The sequence below is a fragment of the Mytilus californianus genome, unplaced genomic scaffold, assembly GCF_021869535.1.
Source record: "Mytilus californianus isolate M0D057914Y unplaced genomic scaffold, xbMytCali1.0.p SCAF_5, whole genome shotgun sequence".
Taxonomy (NCBI): domain Eukaryota; kingdom Metazoa; phylum Mollusca; class Bivalvia; order Mytilida; family Mytilidae; genus Mytilus; species Mytilus californianus.
The window spans coordinates 26,038,457-26,061,877 of record NW_026262701.1 but is presented as its reverse complement, the minus strand read 5'-3'; the positions used below and the strand labels follow the sequence as shown (position 1 = coordinate 26,061,877).

General features: G+C 32.0%; 1 protein-coding gene across 2 annotated transcripts in view; it reads right to left on the bottom strand.

Annotated features, from left to right (window-relative positions):
• Nucleotides 1-16,467, bottom strand: part of LOC127701994 (uncharacterized) — a 29,774-nt gene extending 13,307 nt beyond the window's left edge. For both annotated transcript variants that reach the window (XM_052205965.1, XM_052205966.1), the window contains exons 1-7: nucleotides 16,343-16,467; nucleotides 13,716-14,293; nucleotides 11,095-11,675; nucleotides 9,605-9,770; nucleotides 4,870-5,667; nucleotides 4,426-4,604; nucleotides 3,703-3,862 (exon numbers count right to left, since the gene is read on the bottom strand). In XM_052205965.1, coding sequence (XP_052061925.1) covers nucleotides 3,703-3,862; nucleotides 4,426-4,604; nucleotides 4,870-5,667; nucleotides 9,605-9,770; nucleotides 11,095-11,675; nucleotides 13,716-14,277 — 2,446 coding nt within the window. In that variant the 5' untranslated portion in view covers nucleotides 14,278-14,293; nucleotides 16,343-16,467. The remainder of the gene's footprint in view (nucleotides 1-3,702; nucleotides 3,863-4,425; nucleotides 4,605-4,869; nucleotides 5,668-9,604; nucleotides 9,771-11,094; nucleotides 11,676-13,715; nucleotides 14,294-16,342) is intronic.
• Between the last annotated feature and the right edge of the window lie 6,954 nt (nucleotides 16,468-23,421).

The window sequence follows — 23,421 nt, the reverse complement described above, 5'->3', positions numbered from 1 at the left end:
TAAAATTTATTTGCAATATGTACAACACTTAGCAAGACTTGTTGAGTAATAAATACATTGTGGAACTACCTCCTTTGAATGAAGCCAGATACAAATATATCGATGTTAAAATAGTTTTATTTTATCTTCATCTTACATGGGAACTATACTACATAGATACCTATAAGTGTTGATAATTATGTACTTATTTGTTTATGTTTATCTAACGTCTATTGTGAAATCTTGGTAACAATCTTGTTATTTTCAATAAGAAACTAATAAAATATTCGCGTATTCGAATACGTATTCGCATATCAAGGAATCAGGTGTCGCCTTTCTTCTCCAAATGACATTTTACAGCCAATGTTTTAGTATGGAAACCCACCCCCAAAAACAAAAATAAAAACATCGAATGTAGATTGTCCACATTTTCATGTCCTTCAGAAGAATCGGGGCATGCCGTTTTCAAGTATTTCAGAGAAATTGATTTAGCAGAAATGACTGCGTACATGTTTCGGCATAGAAAATCCCCTAAATTAAAAGGACAAAAATGTGACAGCAGGTATAAAACCTCGTGTTCTGGAAAAATAATATGTGCAAGTATGATTTAAGTTTTTGAATCCGTTTGCAATGAATTAGAGGTAAACCAAGTATGACATGGATGACGATAGAAGACGACGAAGTGATTCCCAACACTCTCTGCTATATAGATGATGTTCTATACTAAATAATTCAAAATTTGGTGACTATGTTGAAGGCATCTATCCCAACGAAATTGAGTTAAAGGAAACAACTGATACAGTTAAGTGTGCCTCATATCTTTACTTACATCTAGAAATTGGGGGTCGGTGGAAAACAATACTTTTCGACAAAAAGAGATGGTTTCAGTTTCCAAATTGTGAAATTTCCATTTCTTTATAGGAACTTTCCTGTAGCGCCTGCATACGGAGCATATATCTCCCAATGGATACGATATTCCAGGGCTTGTATTTCCTTTCATGATTTCCTTGATAGAGGGTTGCTATTCAAAAGGATACTATTAGACCAAGAGTTCCAAGTGGTGAATTTGAAATCATTCCATTGTAAATTTTACGGACGCAATCACGAGTTGGTTGACCGTTATGGAATATCCGTTACACATTGACAGAGGTTTGTCCAATTGTCGTAACTACAGTCCCGTCCCCTTCTCTTCAAAGTGACCTACCGAATCCGGGTTTGTACTAACATGAGCAGCTGGACGACCTTGAATGCCCTTGTCAATTCCGAATTCCAAGGAGTTGTGACAAGTACATTACATAGCACGGAGTCTACACTTGCATCAGAAAAAAACTCGTTCGGATTTGAATTCCTTTATTACATGCTTATATTATTTGGTGTTCAGATCGGCGTAAATCTTAAATCAAGATATAATAAACAGCTGCGCCATGAGCGCATGATACACCCGTCGCTTTTTCAAAGAACAACATCAATAGATATTAACAATGCACCCAAGTTTCATGAAAACTGCTCAAAGCACTTTTGAGTTATAGTCTGAAAACAGGAAAATCCCCCTTTTTCAATGAATAAAACCCCATAACTTGGAAAGGTAAAATCTAAAATTTATATAAATCGAAAAGCAGCTCATTTCAACAGATATAAATAATTCATCAAAGTTTCATGAAAACAGCTTAAAGCATTTTTGAGTTATTGTCTGAAAACTGGAAAATCCCCCATTTTGTAATGAATTAAACCCCACAACTCGGAAACATAAAATCTAAATTTTATATAAATCGAAAGGCAGCTCATTTCAATAGATATCAATAATTCATTAAATTTTTATGAAAATAGCTTACAGCATTTTTGAGTTATTGTCTGAAAAGTGGAAAATCCCCTAATGATTAACACCCCATAACTCCGAAACGTAAAATTTAAAATTTATAAAAAACGAAAGGGAGCTCACGTCAACAGATATAAACAATTCACCAAAGTTTCATGCAAATTGGTTGAAGCGTTTTTTGAGTTATTGTACGACATGTGGACGACGGAAGGACTGACGGACAGACGGACAGACGGACGGACGGACAGCGATATACCATAATACGTGTCGTAAACGGGAGTATAAAAAGTAGCGAATTGTGATCAGAAAAGGATTCTTATGATTATTAATTGTAATTACAAATATCAATTTGCATGCAGATGGTTACAAATAGATACATGTATATATAGAATAATGAGAATAATGACATTTTCATTTTTGATACTAATTTTATTAGCAAGAATATTTAGCAAACCCCCTATGCCGAGCTTATACAGTCAGTATAAAAAAAATGCCATTATTATTTTTATCGGCAATTTTTCGAAAGTGTGTGTGTGTTTTTTTTGTTTTATTTTGGTTAAAAATATGAATTCAAATGAAATACTAGTAGTTAGTAAAACACATTGTGATAATTGTTTGGTTGTATGAATGAAGTCGCGTGCATTTCATTGATAAATTGATGCGGATGGACAAGAACATGTGACGTTCCTGCACTGATATTTGACGTCAATGCCGCATATTTTCGAGAATCAAGTCCTGTCCATGACCTTGAAAACATTAGGCAGTAAGTTCAAAGGGAAAATATACCCATTGCCGATAAAGAAGGGGGTTCGAAAGAAACGTTGGAAATGTCCATGACTAGAAAACCATATAAAAGATATATTATTACATTTACATGTATCATGCCTATTATCTTTACATCTGCTATTACTGAAAAGACGCGATAGATCCGTGCTCCTATGTGCATTAGGGATGACCATTGTATTTTGCTTGTTGGGGACAATTTTGGAAATGAATATTCTGGCCTGGTAAGAACTGAAATTTACCTATGAAAGGATGCCAATCAATATTCTGCCCAAGAAAATGCCGGAAATACTAGAGTACAAAAATAAAAAAAAAACGATTTTCGCTTGACCGAACAAAAAAGAAACCCTTATCTAGCAACAGGTAAAAAGGAATGTATACCGATGGCAATAAATCCACTTGCTACCCGCATATAAAGTATCAAATTATCGTAGCCTGACAACTTTTACTTTTTTGTTTTGCTTCTAATGTGAAAAAAGCTTATCTTGCAAAAACAAAAATCATTTTTTTAAAGAAGAACGTTTCAATTGTACAGGAAACGTATGCTTAAAAACTAACGTTTTGTTATATTGTAGCAAACCTTTTACTATAATTTATTTTTTTTGAATTTTGTTTAGATGCTTTTAACAAATAACAAGATGTGTTGCCAAAACTCTAGATAGCATTTCACACATAATAGTTGAATAAAAAATAATGAAAATGACTAAATCTAACAAAACATGCAAACACTAAACCATACCATACAAATAGGCTTAAAAAGATGGCATGCCATGCAAGACTTACATCATTGTTCTAGACAGTTGTATTCATGACTTAAACTTCTGCTAAAAAGAATAAGACTTATGCTTACAATTATATACATATATATCAATCTGTTTTGTTCTTCTTATAGAAGACACTCCAAATTGAAAATAGTTCGTTTAGTTTCAATCCATCACAGTAAATCCTAGAGTCCCCTAAATATCCATATTTTATTAGCGTAGTGTGTTTTGTTATTGATACATGTATTAAAGGAGATGTGGTTTTAACAATTTTGTCAATGTGGCTATTCATTTTTGTAAATTTAATTCTAACAAGATGTTTATGTAGAGCAATGCTTTTTTTCCCCAAAATTGAATTATTACCTTGACTGCTATACATATCTATCGTCTCTTTTAGTTTATTTTGTATCTCAGATAGATCGCACCTGTCTTCTGGGTTCCGTTGTAACAATGCGATGATTAATTCAAAGATGCACTTAGGAATACATTGCCACTGCTTTGGTTGAAGGTTATGGAAAACAACCTGGAATGTATATAATCAATACAAACATAAATCTAGCCTTTTATATTTGTTGTTTATTTTTTTTATCTAATTTACACTAGTAACAATTTGTAATGAAAAGTATATTAAAATGTGTATTTCGAATGTTTGCCTTCAATTTAAAAACCGACTGTATGCTATACATTTTCTAAATAGTGTGAGGGTAAACATATGATATATATATAATAGGAATTTGATTGTGGACAGATACTTCGATATGTATATATATTTTTATATATATATATGAGTGCTAAGTTTCATCACAAAATCATTTAGATGTGCATGTTAACATTTTAAAAGGTTTTTGTTTGTACAATCAAAGCTGACATACATCAACATACAATTCGTGTGCGCTTTACATACATAAAGAAACGCCTGTATCAAGTCAGGAAGATGACGGTTGTTTTCCATTCGTTTGATGTTTTTGAGCTTTTGATTATGCCATTTGACAAGCGACTTTCCGATTTGAATTTTCTTTGAAGTTCGGTATTTTTGTTATGTTACTTTTTACCTGAATTTATTTGGCGTTTTTTACTCTTACTCACATAGGAAAGAACCTTGTCAATACCGAATGTGTACATCTCTGTATACGGCTGGCATCCATGTGTAAAAATTTCATACAATAAATGGCCAACCATCCATGCGTCTGACTTTACATTGTATTTGTCTTCCAATATGCTCTCCGGAGCTGACCATAAGGTGGGAATTAAATGGTTGTCGTCGGCTGTACAATAATAATAATTAAAAAAACCAGTAATAAATTAATAAAATTTCAGTTTTAATTTTGCAGGGGCATTTTCAACAGAAATAAGGCCACTTGAATACTTTATTTCATTTTTGTCAATTATTAAGGTAAAATGACCAATAAAATAATGGCTTTGTTTTTTTTTGTTTTTTTTTTTAAACCATAAACAATGATAAAACTTTTTTTTAAGTAACACTTTCTTTTTTCAAAATGATTGTAACATATGAATGCATTAAGTTCTTGCCTTGTATGAAATCCTTTCCTTCAAGCATTAATGCTATTGAGAAATCATGTAAAACGATTCTTTGGCCACCATCACATATTCTAAATGCATGACTTGTAAGATCCCGGTGAATGATACCTCTGTCTTTAAGGAAAATAACCACATCAACAATTTCCAACACTAATGACGTTAACATTTTGTTAGGCTGCCATTTTGATTGTTTCCTTTTTCGTAAAAGAAACTCGTTAAGAGTCAATGAGGACATGCGTTCTGTGATGTAAAATAATGGTAGTGGTTGAAACTGATATGCCAATAGTTGTATTACAGAGTTATGAGTTTTCCCATCTTGCAGATATGTAAGTATCCGCAAATTGTTAAGATGAAAATTTCTTTCCTGTTGGTCTGCTTCCGTTTTGTATTCAGTAATTTTTCCATTACACAAGCATGATAGTGTTGGCATCAAACAATGGAGAAGTATTTCTTTTTCATTATAACTCAGTACTCCTTTTGTAGTTAACCATGTTGGGACTATTTCGTTTAAACAAGAATAATCTGAAATTTTAATTCCTGCATGTAAAAGCTCCTTGCTAATGTATTGTTGCACAAGTCTGGATATAGGGACTGATGTTTGGTGATTTTTAATAAATAATTGCAAGATTCGTGTAATAGTTTTCTTGTTTTCAACTAACAACAACGGTTCTAAAACTGTCATCAATGAAATTCTTGTTTCTTGTAAAACATTTGAATTCATCAAAATTAAATCTAAAACAGTAAACAATCCTTCGGTTGTTTCTTCTGATTGTAGTTCCAGGTAGGCATCTGAAAATATAGAAGTTTAAAATACTGACACATTTGTAAATAATTTGTTAAGGTATTTTTTACTTTGTTTTTGTGTTTTGGAGATATATTTTTTATTTGTTTGGTTTTTATTAGAGGGAAAGGGTGCACGTGTACGTATTTAATTACTTTTACGAAGAATTTAAAAAGAATTCTTTAGATGTTGTCGTTTCATTGATTTTTTTTAAACATTTAGCCTATATCTTTATTGGTAATGGTAAATGAAAGTCGAAGCTATTCACCACCGTTCATCAAAATTGTTACACTTTCTAAGTCATACATATCTTGGTTGTATAAGTACAAAAATTTTATCACTTTTTTAACAATTACTGAAAATCCTGAAAAACATTTCGAAAACACGACTATAATGTGTTATTTTCATTAATATAAAACTGGTACCCCAACGATCACACGAAAACTATAATTCAGCATGAGTAAGATCAACCTTAGAGTTTGTTTTGATGTCTAATTATAAAGCTTTACATGCTGAAATTAAAGATTTCATTTTTTTCTTATGGAGCAAAGAAATCTCATTTATCTGGGTTGGTTAATTTTCAGGTGTAAGCTTAATATGAACGAATGAAACATCTAGTATATATATATATAAAGTACAGAAATTGGTGTCGTTCATAAAAAATATGTAAATATAATTATAGCTTTTAAATTTCCATCGTCACTGCTCATATTGTATCTGTCCAAGTGCAAACCCGAAAAGACGGACGCACAGATCACATAGTGGCATAACTCTTTAGTACAGAGTTGATCACCAATGACTTCTGAGATTGTCTGAGACATTGCTGATATAAAACTCTAATTTCATAAAAAAAAAATCTGGCAAGACATGTACGCGGAAAACGCTTGTAAGACCGGACAGACAGACACACGAACAGGACGTCCTATAATTGTATTCCTTCTTCTGCCCCCCCCTTTTTTTTCGAAATGCGCTGCGACCTGGGGACACATATATTTAGTCAGTTTAGGGTTTATTTAATTGCATTACTCTAAACAAATATTTTGCCTGATATATAATATGATATATAATATAGGAATATGACAGTTTTTTTTCAATTCGTTTGAAGTGTTTGAGTTTTTGATTTTGCCATTTATTAATGGACTTTCCATTTTAGTTTTCCTTTGAGTTTGGTATTTTTGTTATTTTACTTTTTACATGCACGAAACTATAAAAACAAGACATGTTTCCCTCGTTGTACTACTGATTTTACTAAAAATACTGATACATGATATTTCTCTGTTTGTTTCAATTAAATTTTGATCTACTTTTGAGCGTAGTAAAGATACTATCTTGCATTATACATAGTCATTCTAAGTAATCCTATTTGTTTGACTATAAGTCAATGTTTGTTTGCAGTAAAATCTATCTAAAAAAAATGATATCTAGTCATGTACATTAAATGATAAATTGTTTATCACCTTTAATTTAGATTTGTGCATATATGCATAATGATTTAACATCATCAATTTTCCTAAAGCATAGCAAGTAACAGTGTTATGTGTATTCCTCTAATGTTTGAGGCCTGTTGTCTGTTTCTCTCATGAAGATATATTTCTCGTATCACACTCCATACCGAAACATTAGTTCAATTTGATTTGGTGATCCAACACCAAGAGACGATATTGCTACATTTCCATCGGTTCTTTGTTAGGTCATGGATTTATTACAAAGGTTGACACGATGTAAATTTCGCCCATGACAAGGAAAATATGTTATTTCGTCAAAAATATACAAAAACTTACACTTTTTATCAGAATACCTTCTTTTTTTTAACTTGTATTACTGTTTGAAGCGTACAATGAAGTTTAGAACTATGTCAATTGAACCTGCTTTGATACGAAAACTGCCCTTGAATTTTTACTAGATAACATTTTTGTTCGCTATGGAGATTCTGTACATCGTTAAGCTATCGGAATTCCAATGGGGACTAACTGTGCACTACTTATTGCGGATCTGTTTCTGTATTGTTATGAGTTACAATTTATGACTAAAATCAGCAAAGTCCCTTTGAAACAACATCTGATACAAAAATTCAATAACACTTTTAGATATTTGGATGATATATTGGCTCTCAATAATGACGACTTCAGTATGTACACTAAAGAGATTTATCTTTCTGAACTGACTTTAAATAAAGCTAATACTAACAATGAACACTGCCCTTTCCTTGATTTTGATAACTATATCTTTAACGGGAAGATTAAAACCAAAATGTATGATAAAAGAGATGATTTTTCATTTCCTATAGTTAATTATCCATTTTTAGATGGTGACGTTCCCTTGTCGCCATCTTATGGTGTTTATATATCTCAACTTGTTCGATTCGCTCGTGTATGTAACAACGTATTTGATTTTAACGGAAGAAACCTCTGTATTACTGAAACATTATTACACCAGGGTTTTCGATATCACAAACTAGTCAAAACATTTACTAAATTTTATCATCGGTACATGGACATCATTCGTAAATGTAAATCAACATGCAGACATCTTATACGTTCGGGTATTTCACAACCAAACTTTTATGGTAATATTCTATACAAAGCACAAAAATGTCGACATTCACCTCAAAAGCTAACCAAACCTTTCAACAGACTTATTCAGAAGGGATATAGTTATGACACTGTTGTCAGATCATTAAAGATGGCATATTTTGGTATTAATATTGATTCACTCATATGGTCTTTGCATCGGAAATAAACACATTTATTCTAAATCCAGTTGTTGGCATGATACAGGTTATGTTCTTCTCATATATTTTATGATGATATAATACTAATCCCCTAACGGGAGGGATATTGCTTGATTTTCATATGATGAAGACATAATCTTTCAATCAGTTTAATTGAGATCTGGAGCTGGCATGTCAGTAACTGCTTGTAGTCCCTTGTTAATTTATGTATCATTGTCATTTTGCTTAGTTTCTTTTGTTACCTATTCTGACATCGGACTTGGACTTCCTTTAAACTGGGTTTTACTTTGCGTATTGCTGTGTGTTTGTTTATTCTACATTGGCTAGAGGTAAAGGGGAGGGTTGAGCTCTCACAAAACATGTTTAACCCCGCCGCATTCTTGCGCCTGTCCCAAGTCAGGAGCCTTTGGCCTTTGTTAGTCTTGTATGTTTTTTTTTAGTTTTAGTTCGTTTATATGTTTTGAAGTTTAGTGTGACGTCGATTTTCATTGAACTAGTACACATTTTGTTAAGGGGCCAGCTGAAGCCCGCCTCCAGGTGCGGGATTTTCGCGCTGTGTTGAAGACCCATTGGTTGCCTTCGCCTGTTTTCTGCTCTTTGGTCGGGTTGTTGTCTCTTTGACACATTCCCCATTTCCATTCTCAATTTTAAAATACGTGTTGATGACCTAGTGCTAAAATTTAAAGATCAAGGATTCCGGAATTCTTAATTTAACAGTTACAATGAAAATGTTCACCATAAGAAAAATAAGTTTAACAACTCATGAGAATTGGCTATCACTTGATATCAACTCTTGTTATTAGATTTAAATAGTAATGATACACTCGCACAATGCTCAATTATTATCATACTGAAAGTAAATAACTCCGAGTTATATCCCATTCGTACTCGTTATGAAGCCTATAAATATGACACTGACATGTAATACGAACCAGAAGTTGGTATCTGACCTATTTGAAACTCACACGTTGCAACTCATTATTGCCAAAACTCTGTCCATATAAGAAGTCATTTTGTTCAGTAGTTTCTGCGACAATGTAACGAAATATTTGTTATGGACATACAGACGAATGGAAAAAATTTACTAAAGGACAAGGTGATAATAATGAGTGGTTGTAACCTAAAACACAACCATCTTATAATTTTTGAGAAGAAGTAAACAAGCGGTAGTTATTAATCTTAAAATTATCTCCTGTAAAGTACCACTTTCTTACCATTTTTGAGAAGAAGAAAACAAGCAGTAGTTATTAATCTTAATGTTATTTCCTGTATAGTACCACTATCTGATTGAGGCTTGTGCTTCTTTTCAACAAGATGTGCAGTAGTACGCTTCAGTTCATCCACATACTTATTATCTGTAGTCTTAACAGAAAGGAATATCTAAAAAAATATTGTAGATGACTGGTTACATTATTCACAAAAGAATAGAAAAAAAAAGTGTTTACCTTGGGATTCGAAATATACGAAACGTAATGAAATAAAATATCGAGCAATATCTGTTACATAACATCAAAGATTTGTATAATACTTCTATACAAAATCTCCTGTATTTACTAAATTTACTATACAAATCCTTGCTGACATGAAATTGTGAGGCGTTTTCATTTCCTGGTCATAATAACACCAGTTTAATCTTTTGTCCGGCAATTTGCTATAATATATTCAACAATACTGAATTGTAAAAGAATATATTTTTCAGGTTCACATCAGTCGAAAACAAAACAAAAAAAAAGGAAATATTTATGACTAGGTAAACAAATATATATACTTAAGTCTTTCAAACATGGTTTGTTTAAAAAAATCCAACCATTAACATGATTAATGATTTAACAATATTTAGAAAAAACTTAGTTTTATTTTAAATATAGAGCAAAGATGTGTGTAGGTGACAATACATAGAAATAGAAAGCTTAAATCATTTTTTTTTTCTTTTGTCGTAAAGATTTGTTCTCATCCCAAATCTCATCGTTCTTACAATACCCGGATTTGGTTGCTGATAATTAATCATTTGGAAAGAGATTTCGTGGAGCATTTGGCAAACCAAGCAATATAACGTTGTGTGTAAGGTCATTTATAGTAATTTTGGTATTCTTCGTCTTTGGTTGAAATTTTAATGAAATATTCAGGTTTACCTCCTTAGTAAAAAGTAAAATCACAAAAATACTGAACTCCGAGGAAAATTCAAAAAGGAAAGTCCCCAATCAAATGGCAAAATAAAAAAAAACAAACACATCAAACGAATGGATAACAAATGGGTAAGTGTCATGTGAGAATATGTTCAGTTTCCAAGTGAATTGTCAATACTTTATTATCAATAGTTTTACTTCTGATTTTTATCAACGACCGCACAGCCATAACTCATTTGAAAAGATAATCTACTTCTTCTATTTTACGTTTATCCCATTACCTTCCATCCTCAACTGATTCTATTTATATATATTTTGAGTTTCAAAGTTGTGTGTTCAATTTATGGATGTATGCCCTTTGGTTATTAATAACACATTTCGCAGAGAAGTTTTGTTAACAATGTAAAGTTCACCAGTATTATTTGGCCAGTCGGATTTTATATGAATATATTATCAGAAGTTTTAATTGAATTTTACACTTGAATTTTACACAATATCTATCTCGCCATGAAGTACAACAGTTTAGAATTGTTATAAGTTGATTAAACATAATGGACCAAGAAAAGTGTAGGTCTTACCTTGTTTAAGAGCCCATACAAATATGAATACAGGTCTACAAAATTCATCGTCTGTAAACTTTTTCCTCCTTCTGTATTGCTCCTAGGAAGTTCCCATTTCGTTGATGATTTAAACTGTTCAGTAAACAACTTCAGTGCATTCATCGAATTGCACATTTTGAACGAGCTAAGAGATTTACACCTGTCCAGGCATTTTTTGCAAATATTTTTTCTCTGAGGTTTTTGATTTTCATTATATTTCATTCGAATAATTGATGCTAAATTGAATAAAACCAAAAGAAGATCGAGAGATGAATTGGTGAAGACTTCGACCACTGAATTAAATGCTTGATACAAAGTTACTACATTCACAGATCGTAAATCTATTTCTATCGTTTCTTCAATTAATACAGGAACTACAATTTCTGTGATGTTTTTACTACCTATGTGCAAGAGCTTCGTCATTCCTGCAATATCAGTGCGTCTCAGTCGCGGCAATACTCGAGTTACAATATGCCTCTTAAAGTCCTGTTTACGGGAATCCTCCATTTCAAGTTCTATGTATAGGGCAATCAATTCGTCAATTGTTTGTGACCAGTTTTCTGAAATGAGAAAGCATATTTCATGTGTACGCTTTACACAAAAGATTGCAGATTCTAAAGATATAATCATGGTCAAGGTTATTCACGAGAATTGCAATATATTGTCTTTGAAAAGGGGTCAGGTTGACAAGAACGTAGGTAGTTAAGACATAAAAACTGCATTAATAAATAGCAATTCAATTTTTATCTATTAGGTCACGAAGGTACTAACTGGTTTATCCTTTGATCGGAAAATCATATATATTTAGAAGATACACTCAGTATGGTTAAGCATAGCAGCGAACGTTGAAGACTGTTTGACAGTTGTTTCCATTCGTTTGATGTGTTTGAGCTTTTGATTTTGCCATTTGATAAGGGATTTTTTTTGTTTTTAATTTTCCTTGGAGTTTTGTATTTTCGTTATTTCCTTTTTTTTTGGTAAATGTCACAGGTCAAATTTGTATAGCACTTCAGTTTTCATTGTTTTAATAACACGTTACAGAAACAAAGTTCATCTACTTCCCAAACTCACTATTTATTAAAATAAAAGACTGTTAATTTGTCTAAGTGTCAATTCAGAACATAATCAACTAGCTTCCAAAAAATGGTTTACCATCTACTTTTTATGTTTGAGTAACTTGTACTTTTTACATTTTATGTTGGTTTGCAAAAGTATCCTTAATATTCTAACCGAAACTGTACAACAATGCAGTTTTGCATAAATGTGTAAAGGTGCACTACGGATTTTCATTGTTATATTATCGTAATACGAGATATTTAGAAGGAGATTTCATAACGAGCGATTTGGTATCGCTTGATATCAACTCGAGTTATTTTAAGGATGTTTGCTCTTCTTGTTTTTTTTTAATTTTTGCCAGATTTTCGAAGTCCTATGGTTTTATCCAAGTATTACCATTAATAAAAATGTTCATAGTTTTTGAAACAAAAAAGCGGTCAATGTTAAAAGTATGAAAAGTCTAGAGAGAATCATTTCCCGCCAAATTTTGAATGGCTTATATATCTCGAAAACAAGCACACGGAGCCTTCTTTTTTCTGCTTTTTATTTCCTTTATCTATATACTATCATTTTAGAACAGTCTTTTAAAAAGCTTGTTATTTTGAAACACAGTAGCGAACATCCTTAAAATTTCACTATAATATACGAGCCCTTTTCGAGTAAAACAGAATTAAATTATATGACGTAAGTTGGTACCAATCGATATATATTGCTCACTAATTTTCAAACCTTATTCTCTTACGATAAAAAATACTTTGTCCTATAGTGAAATATTTTCGATTTCGCAAGCGTCCGCCTACGGTGTTGGGTATAATATGTCAGAAACCAAGACTATTGTGAACATTATACGTTTTCCTTTTGTATGCTTCAGAATGGAATAAGAATTGACAATAACAATATTTTCAGGTGAGACATGCAAGTTGTTTGAATATTTTTGAAGAAATCAAAGAAAACCGTTGCAAAGGAGGAAAATTAAGTTCGTTGTGACCTTGTAAAAGTAATGATTGACATGTATAACGAAATGCCAATGGGATTGTCGCATTTTCTTAACATTTAATAGATAGGCTAACGAATTGAACTTATTTTCGGTATCACTTATTCAAATCACACTCCGCTCATTGCACGTGCTACTAGAAATATATCTTCATATAGAAGGAAAGGATAACAAGCCACAAACATAAAAGAATTTATGTTCAGCACCAGTTAAGATTTTTCATATTTAGTACCAGTTCAATTTTTTCATATCCAGTACCAGTTCAAATAAAAACCACTGTTATCGGTTGACCCATAGATAACTTTTTGTTTCTTTGTATCGTTGGGATATGGTGGCATTGGCGTATTTTAAACATCCCATGTTAATCGCTGTAAAAATTATACAGAAGTGATTAAAATCATCACAACTTTGTAAAACTTATGTGAGCTTTATACCACAGAGCTTCCATATATTTAGTCTGCAAAGCTCTTGAGTGTTTCTTCTAAAGCAACCTTGAAAATCAGGACATTACACATATATACAACTATTTTTTTCCTTTTGATATGCTTACCGGATGGGAAGTGCAAAGAGTCTTTCACGAATATCCCAGAAATATTTTCATCTGATTCTAACCTTTTTGTAGACACAAAATGGTTGGTTGTGGTATTTTGAAATCCCCTTGATATCGGTAGATCTGAAAACAGTTGATATTCTGAAGGAACGCGATTTAATCCCCCAGATGAAGAATTAATGCTATAATATATACGGCTACAGTTGGTTTCTGGGGATCCACCATTGCTTTGAAACCCTCTCCTTGGAAATGTTGATATATCGTTTACGGTGTGTACGGAAGCCGTTGACCCGAAAGAGCGATTTAAGCTTAAATTGTTGCTATGCAGATTCGGCTGAGAATCAGTTAAATGACCTCTGGAATCATGCCGGTCTCTAAGTACGCTAGTTGTATTGTTGTATTTGATGTCTTCTGATGACTTTGGCAAGGTGGTTTGTCTTCTGGGTGGCAAGGGTGGTGCCACAGAATGTTTTTCTTGTCGTGCAGGAATATTAATATAAAGTTGACGAGTCGGTGATCCCACTTCAGCATATGGCATCTCATCTTCGTACTTATCAGCCATTATTTACTGCAGTCCTCTAAAATCAAAAAATGCATATGTCACTATATAATGTTTACATTCTGATTTAGACTCTTCTGGGATTGCATCTTTTACTAGGTACATTTGTATATTCAGTATGATACTTGAACTGCATCTTACTAGAGTATGTATAAAATACGGATTGAATTAAGTCAATTTCATCGACCATTTGATTACATATTTATCATTGATTTTGTAAATGTTTACTAGATACTGGTATCTATATCCTATTTGTATACGCAATGATATATTTTACCCGAGTTTCAGTTCCATGTAAAAGTTGAATAAATTAAGACGAAAGTAGTTTACCGATGGTCAAATCTCGTAAATCGATTTGGTAGAGACAAATCAAGGTAACAAACAAAAGCCTAGAGAATCGTATGAACTCCAAAAGGTGTTTTTTATCTAGTCAAATGCACTGCTGTCATTTTTGCATTGTTTATCAATATGGTTAAATGGTCGTTTTTTTAAATTATTGAAACATGCGGAACGGAGCCCTTTTTAGACCTATTCGTTATTACGATTTGCGCATTACGACGAGCATCACCACGAATACCATATGCAGATCAGATCTGCTTACACTTCCGGACTGTTGATTGTCTTTCGTTGTTTTTCGTTTTTTGTCGGTTTTTCTTCGACTAAAGATTTTTATTGTTATCTTCTGTCTCTTATAACACTGGTCATTCTATATTGGAATGGATTTAATGAATTCGTAAATACAGTTTTTACAATTTGCTTTTACGAATTTAATTTGACATAACGAATTCAAAAATCGTTGTAAAAATCATTATAACGATTATAAAAAAAATTTATCACGGATTTCTTAAATCTGTAACAACGAATTCTCATTAATTTGGGATGATCATTTGTGAATTTCGTGGTATGAAATTTGATAATACGTTTTCGCAGATGCTTTATTCTACCAAATAAGGTATTTAGTAATAAGAAATCCGTTATGTGCATCTTCGGTCTTTTCTGTTTTTCTAAAGACATGAATGAAACTACAAGACGGATAAAGAAAAGTCTGAACTAAGTTCGAATTCCCTCAATGGCATCCTCTTAAGGAATGACTGTAATATTTTTTCTGTCTATGAAGAAATAACATCAAAAATGTGGTGCACACTGAATATTATACTGGTTATTTATAGTGTGCACCACATTTTTTATGTTATTTCGAATAGACAGAAAAAAATATTACAGTCATTTCTTATAATTCAATCCTAATTCCATTTTAAACCTGAGTAAATCATGAAAAAACGTTGATGACGTCAAGGTCACATGACAAAATTATGTCTATGAGCTGATAAACAAAACAACGTCAGCCAATCGGAGGACGCGTTACATCCAAAACTAAATTATATAAAAATACAAAATGCACTGATCTCATAACAAAAATATAATGTTTAATTGATAAATATTTAGTAAATATTTTGACTAATTCATGATATTCATTTTATCCCTTCTTTAGAGTATTCAGTGGGGAAAGTATAAATTTTACTACAAATGATTGATCTATTTTTTGTTGTTTGCTTAACGCTCAGTGGCAAATATTCCGTGCATATTCTCAACGTGTGGAACATGTGCATACCATGCAGCGCTACTGATTAATGTACACTACGCACTGAGGACATGAAGGAGTCAAAACACCATCTCACCTAGTTTTTCGAAAATTTGGTAAGAAAATAGATAAAAACGTATGTATGACAAAGCGATTTTTTGGCTTGAATTTCATGACGTATGATCAAAGTTAACAAACAGCAAAATATTTGAACTTTTAAAATGTCTACTTTTTTAAATTAGTCAAAACTGCTTATATATGTTAGCATGTGTTTTGTGTGTTGTTTCGTTATTGGTGTAGTTGAATTTTGCTACGAACTTAAGCATACGATCATTTGCCGTTTGTCTTTACTTTATGAACCAGGAACATGTTTATCTGTTTAATTTGGAATAAATGGAATGTTTGAAATAAGTGCGTAAAATGGCAATTTAACTATAATACATTAACTTGAATAAAATATGTGGTTCACTTTATATACTTTGTACTTACGTTTAATCATTAAAATCCGTTGATGATACATGTATCATCCAAATGTTCAATATAAAGGTAAGGTCACAGGTTTTTCATTTAAAAGGTATATGACTTAGTAGCCTACCCATATAATCAATGATGCGATTAATCATTGATAAATTTATATTTAAAATAGTACAGGTGTTTGTGTGTGTAAGAAAGTGTCAGTAACAACAAGTTACCTTTTAAGATAATTTATAAAAATTGATATCAAAATTTGTTAGATCTACATGTAACATGCAGTACAAGACAAGATTTGTATATAATTTATACTTGAAATGGGAAGTAACTAGAAAGAAACACTAAAGTCTTACACTTCGTGTTTTAAGTTCTCAATCGACCCTCATTGTCAAAGTATATGATTTACTAATAAGTCAAGATAGGAAGCAGACTTAGCTGTATATGTGGCATCATTTATTTCAAGTTCGGATAATAGATGCGTTCATCATAGTCATCAAACTTTGTTTCTTATTGTATTGATAGAACAGTTAAACATTTATTATACATGAATTCACTTATACGTATTAAATATGCTTTTATTAGACCTATATTAAAAGTATGGTGATGTTGTTTGGGGCAACTGCTCTCAGTACGAGTCCGAACTTCTTGAAAATATTCAAATAGAAGCTGCAAGAATTATTACTAGGCTGTGACGTAATTCCTTAAGACATAAACTTTATATTGAATTAGGATTAGAAACTCTGGAGAATAGACGAAATAAATATAAGCCTAATCTGTTTTATAAAATATTAAATGGGATGACACCTCCATACTTATAGGAGTTAGTCCAGCCACAAATGTTTATTCAGAAGTGGACTCGACAATTTTTTTATAGGACTGATGAGCTATTCAAACCTTTTAATTATGACATAAGGAGATATAATATCAGTCATTGATAAAAAGAAAAAGCACCTTGCGAAATTCTTTAATTTTACTTTCAGATATATCGATGATGTCCTATCACTGAATAACCCATATTTCAGTCAGTACTTGCATCTCATATATCCCAGTGAATTTGAAATTAAGGATACTACTGATACTAGAAGGACTGCTTCATACCTTGATCTTTTCCTCAATATTGACACAGATGGACGACTTTACACAAAAATCTATGACAAACGGGATGATTTCAACTTCCCTATTATCAATTTCCCATTTCTCAGCAGTAACATACCCTCTGTTCCATCGTATGGTGTTTACATATCTCAACTGATAATTTATGCTCGTGCATTTTCACACTTTACTGACTTCATATACAGGAGTGTGCTCCTTACGCAAAAAGTGCTCCGACAGAGTTATGAGGAGGAAAGATTAAAAATAAAACTCCGTAAATTTTATGGACACCATCACGAATTGGTTGATTTATACGATGTGTCTGTGTCTAAACTAACTAACGACATTTTAACACGTCTTAGATTGTGGTTAACCATCTACGTCTGGTCTGCTAAGTACCGAACGTGACCTATTACGGAATATGACTGTTTTGCCGAGTGTGAATTCGCATTGCTATATATACGACGGGTCTTGGTATTTATACATCCAACATTCATGTATTTAGTTATGATGTTTTCTGTAAGTCTGGTTAGATATTGTGTTATGTCTTATCGTTTGTGGTATAAATTCTGTATTTTCGGTACATATCACATATGTCTTGTTTGTCAGTATAGTCGAGTTACACGTGGTTCGTCTACAGTGTTTTTGTTTTATGTTATTTGTTTTCAAGTGTGTTTACTGTTTGGTCTTACATCATCTTGCCTTATTGTACTGTTATTTTATTTTCATTTTCTATATGTATGTAAAAGTTAAGATAATAAATCAGCTATTTCATTTTTATAATGTTAAGTTTAAAGCTACTATATGCACAGGATTTTTTTGTTTATACACCGTTTTGATTTATAAGAAAAACCGACATGGTTAGATAATACAAATATTAACATCATTACAAACACAATTCCATTTTAATATTCTTGTCATGGTTAGAAAATACATAAAGTTATAGATTTTTTCTTCGTATGATATTAATATTATTTTTTAATTTCTTTCCTCCCATCCCCCACCCCCCACATTATTTCATTTATTCCACTAAGTAAGCTTAGTGTCTCTTCCAAATCTTATATATATATATATATATATATATATATTTCTAATGACTTATAAATGATATATACATGTCCATAATACATAAGGTGAATACTTGAATTGATTATGATCAATTACCTACACACTTAAATATAATATACATTTAGTAATTAACACTGTAAATATGTATTTGTTTGTGTGTGCTCATAAGTAGCATGCATTTCCTCATATAGTTATATTATTTCAAATACAGTTGATAATATTTGATTTATACCTTGTACATGTGATATGGAGAGATGTTTTATAGGCTGTGCCTGTTGCTCAATCCTTTTGATATATTAATGAATAAAATATACGTTTGAAATCAAAATCAAATCTATATACAGAAACTTGAAGTTTAAGGATAATAGTTTTTGCACGAATAAAGTAAAAAGTTGGCAAGAAGAGCAACACCGTCAGGAATGTCATTTGTTTGTTGAACTATAGTCTCTAAAGAGTCTGTATCGCTCACCTCCATCTTCAACAATGGCAATTTTTTTGGATAAAAATCATCATGAAAGGGAAATAACTCTTATAAAGAGTTAACTGACAATTTTTGTCATATTGACGTTTTGTAGATCTTGTCCTGTTGATAATTTTTGCTGTGGATTCATTATTATTCGTTGGATACCAATTTTCGTTGATTTCGTGGGTACAGCGAAACCACGAATTGAAATATTCAACGAATTACAAATTTGCCTTATGAATATATGCAGACTTTTGGAAAACCACGAAATCAAATATCCACGAAAGTGCAAGTTTTCCTCAATCCATGAAAACTGGTACACACGAAAATAAATGAATCCACAGTATTACAGATCTTACACAAAAAACGCAAATAAATTGAAAAAATGATTATTTAGCAATAACTACAATAAGGAGTCGCCTGCCGATTTCAGCCATATTGTCTTATTTGTAAATCTTTTCTTGCTGAACACAATTTCTTTCTAAATATTCTTTCTATATATTATAGTTTTCAAAATAATCAGCAAAAATGAAAAAAAAAATGGTAAAATTTTACATTTAATGGCAATAACTCATAAAAGAAGTCGTCTGACAGCAGATAGATCTTAATATTTTGAACATTTCTACCCCTGTCAGATTTTCATAACAGTTTCCGTTTTGAATTTTCCTTGGAGTTCGGTATTTTTTATATTTAACTTTTTCAAGATAATAGAAAAAACTTGCATTTTACCCCTATGTTCAATTTTTAACCATATCGGTCATGTTTTTTTGCGGACGGGGTCATCGGACATATTTTAAAAAACTATATACCCTTATCATGATTATGGCCAAGGTTGGTTAAATTCGGCCCAGTAGTTTCAGAGGAGAAGATTTTGTAAGATACTAATCAGAAACGCAAAAATGGTAAAATTCGGCCAGGTGAGCTAAAAATACGTCCTACAAACGTAACAAATATGTTGTCAATCAAGAAGTCTATAAACGTAGATTGTATGTACATTGTACTCAGATCATTGGATTTTTAAGTTATCAACATCATATTCACATAGCAATTTCAAAAGAGTAAACAGTTTTGTAATTTGGGTATGAAATTCCAGTTTTTCCTCCTTAGTGAGTGTCGTGAGTGAATATGTTGAGTTTCCAAGTGAATTGTTAATACCTTTATATAGAATTATTTTAAAGTGCCAGTCTTTGTAAGAATCAGGCAATTTAGAAAAATTTCAAAACCATCCTGTCTTGAAGTTACCTTCATCCCGAGTTAGAACTGGTAGGTCTTTCATTTCTGCGTGTCTGGTATTTCGAGAAATCTCTAGATAACTTTTGGTTAGAATGATAGCAAATTACGGAGTTAGCTCCCTTTAATTTTTAATTTCTAGTGCATTTCAACCAAATTATATCTTGAATTACCAGAACAGGCAAAGGAAACGAATGTTATATTCATGCACCATTATACAATTTGAACTTAAATTAATGTAAACTTGAGTGGGTTTTTGTTTGTCTTGTTTTCACCACTGCCTGATTCTTAGGCAGATTGGCATTTAAAGTGTGAATTACAAGCAAAAATGATATTATTCTGGGCTTTGTATGCGAGGACAGCAACATATTCATCATGGAGGTAGGACAACTGTCTAGCACAATTTTGGTCATTAAAAAATGAAAACAACACGTTATAAATTTTATGCGTCCGAATTGCTTTTCTGGATTTACCTTTATCAGGAACGCTCAATGCCAAATATTTGAAAACTAAGGATGTATAAGAACCGAAACAGTTGAAGAGCTATACAACCAAAAAGAACCTAAAAAAAACCAGCCAAATCCATAAAAGGTCAACTTTGCCTGAGGGAGTTACAAGTTGCATGAATATTCGTATACCGATGTTGTTGATTCTTATTTTCTTCAATGACGTCACAACTTTAACACATTCAAAAAGAGTATCAACGTCTTTGTTTATTCACTTTTTATCCCTTGTCTGGCATAATCCTCGACAGAATTTATTAGTATTTTAAAGTTGTGTTTTCAGTTTATGGATTTAGGCTCAAGATATTTCGAGCAATTGGGAAACACATTTCGTAGATTTGTATTGCTCACCAGTTATAACGTGGTTAGTCGGGTTGTATATGAATTAGAAACTTTAACAATTAAGTGAAATCAGGAGGTTTAGTCTTTTGAAGTCTTCAATATTGAGTTCCAGCAAAACGAGTTAGTAGTTGAAAATTTTAGTCGCAATATGTGTGGTATAGGCATAAAAGAATGCATAAAAGATGATTGGAACAGACTGGTCTTTAAAGAAGGGAGTTATTCTCGATTGGACAGATCTATGACGAAGAATATTGCCTAAAGTGATGGCATCAATATCTTTGCTGGGTGAAGGAAATTCATAGAAATTATCCGTTACATCTTTTCCAATGACAACCGGTTTGAAAGGTCAGTGATGGGCAATATCAAAGAAGATAACTGTAAGTTTGTATTGACTAGAATGGGCATGCGTAACAGATGTTTCCAAACAGTCTTGTACAAGGAATGAAGTTTTGAAAGATGACGGTTGTAATTCGATTAAATGTGATATATATATATTCGATGGGTGACTTTACGGCTTCTATATAAATAGAAAAGGGTCAATAATAAATGTATCAACAAAGTATAGGGGATGATTAAGGATAATGACCATGGCTGCCTAAAAGTAAAGGAGCAGATTTGAAAATATTTACCACATTAATCGTGCTGCCGGGGCGGGTGTGGGGAGCTAAATTGAATATCATCAACTTTGTCATTGCAACAATAAGGTGTTGCAGCTACCAGTTTCCGAAGTTGAGTTCGTTCTATTGATATTGCATATATGGTGACATAAACTAGGGAAGTTTATAGTTCCGAAATGTCTGTTGTGATGTCACTATGACATCAAATATATGTAAAGATCTGAGGTACATGTATTAACTAAAATTGCAATATAAACATTTCTTTCATAAAAGAACGTGTTGGTATTAGCCAAGGGATTACTAAAAACAGATATTTTACTCGCATTTACGTATTAGTATAAGACATCAAACATCAATAAATATATTTGGAAACGCCTTGGTTCATCAGAAAAATCTCAAAATTATACTATTTTTGGCGTTTTATTTCAGTTTTGCCAAGTTTGAAGTCTTAACAAAAATATGTTCAACACAATTCAAAAATTTAGATTATGTTATCAGACAGACTAATGTCTTCTGGAAATCTTAAATGCATTATTTGAATTCAAGGGGCCAATTAGTTACCTTACCATACTTTATACTCTTATTCATATTGGTTTTCTCAGTACTGTGTTTCTTTTTATTGTGTACCCTGACCTGAATATGAAGCTAGTTCCCGGAATATTGATTTCTGTTTCAAATGAGTAAAAAGAGGGAGAAAATACAGGTCAACTTAAAAACATGTCGAACTTTATGTACATCTATGCAATTTTTTTAAATTTTAACGGAAAATGCTGTTGTATGTGTTTAAATGAAAGTTTGTAGGACTTATGAGTCGGAACATCAATAATAAACACGATTTATATCTTTTTCGATAAGACTAAGATATGTTTATGTCCGATTGTTGTGTAATTTATGTGCGAACAGTGTCAAGGTAACACATTTCAAATGATTGTTTTCCCCTTTTTTCTGGTTACCTTGATATCTGCAAAAGGAACTATTTTAGAATGTTAATGATAACTCTAACGAAAAATCACAGCTTTTTTATTTATTAGTATATGCTACATTTTTTCTACAAACTAAATTCAATAGGAGAAAATGAAATGCATGTCTATCCTGTTACTGATACCAGGTAAACCATTAAATTGTTTCTCCCTATGAACATGGAAATATCCAGTAATGATTCCAAAAGCCCCAAGCATTCTAAAACATTTAACACTGCACGTTTCTTACATAAAAGAGTAAAGAAAAGAAAATTCAAGACATTTTGTGAAAAAAAATTAGTGGGTACCCTTTTATCCTGTCTATTATGTTACCAACAAATTTATTATTACAACAATATTATACTTGTAAAAAGTGCAATTAAAATCGGGAAACCAAAATCACAGCAGAAAAAAACATTATCACTACATCAAAGGGAGTAGTTTTTTCACAACAGCATTCATAAATGAAGAAACTTGTCTGTCCTGTTACTATGGTTACAGTAAATGTAACAGCAACAATATTTGACTGAAACATCTTTATTTTTGTAACTGGATAGACAAAAAGGCGACAGGATAGAACTTGATATGGTGATATATATCGCTAACGTGCGTTCCTGTTACCAAAAACAAAACGACAAAAGTAACCCAACATGCGAGAAAAAATGCTGAACATTATGAATTGCTATCTTAGACTTGCGTTGCTATCTATGGACACAAAGCACTTCACAAGCACTAAAGATTGACCAACACGGACCCACCAAAAAATTAGGTGTGAATTCATGTGCACCTTTATGATCCGCAGTTCCTGCTCCACTAGTGACCC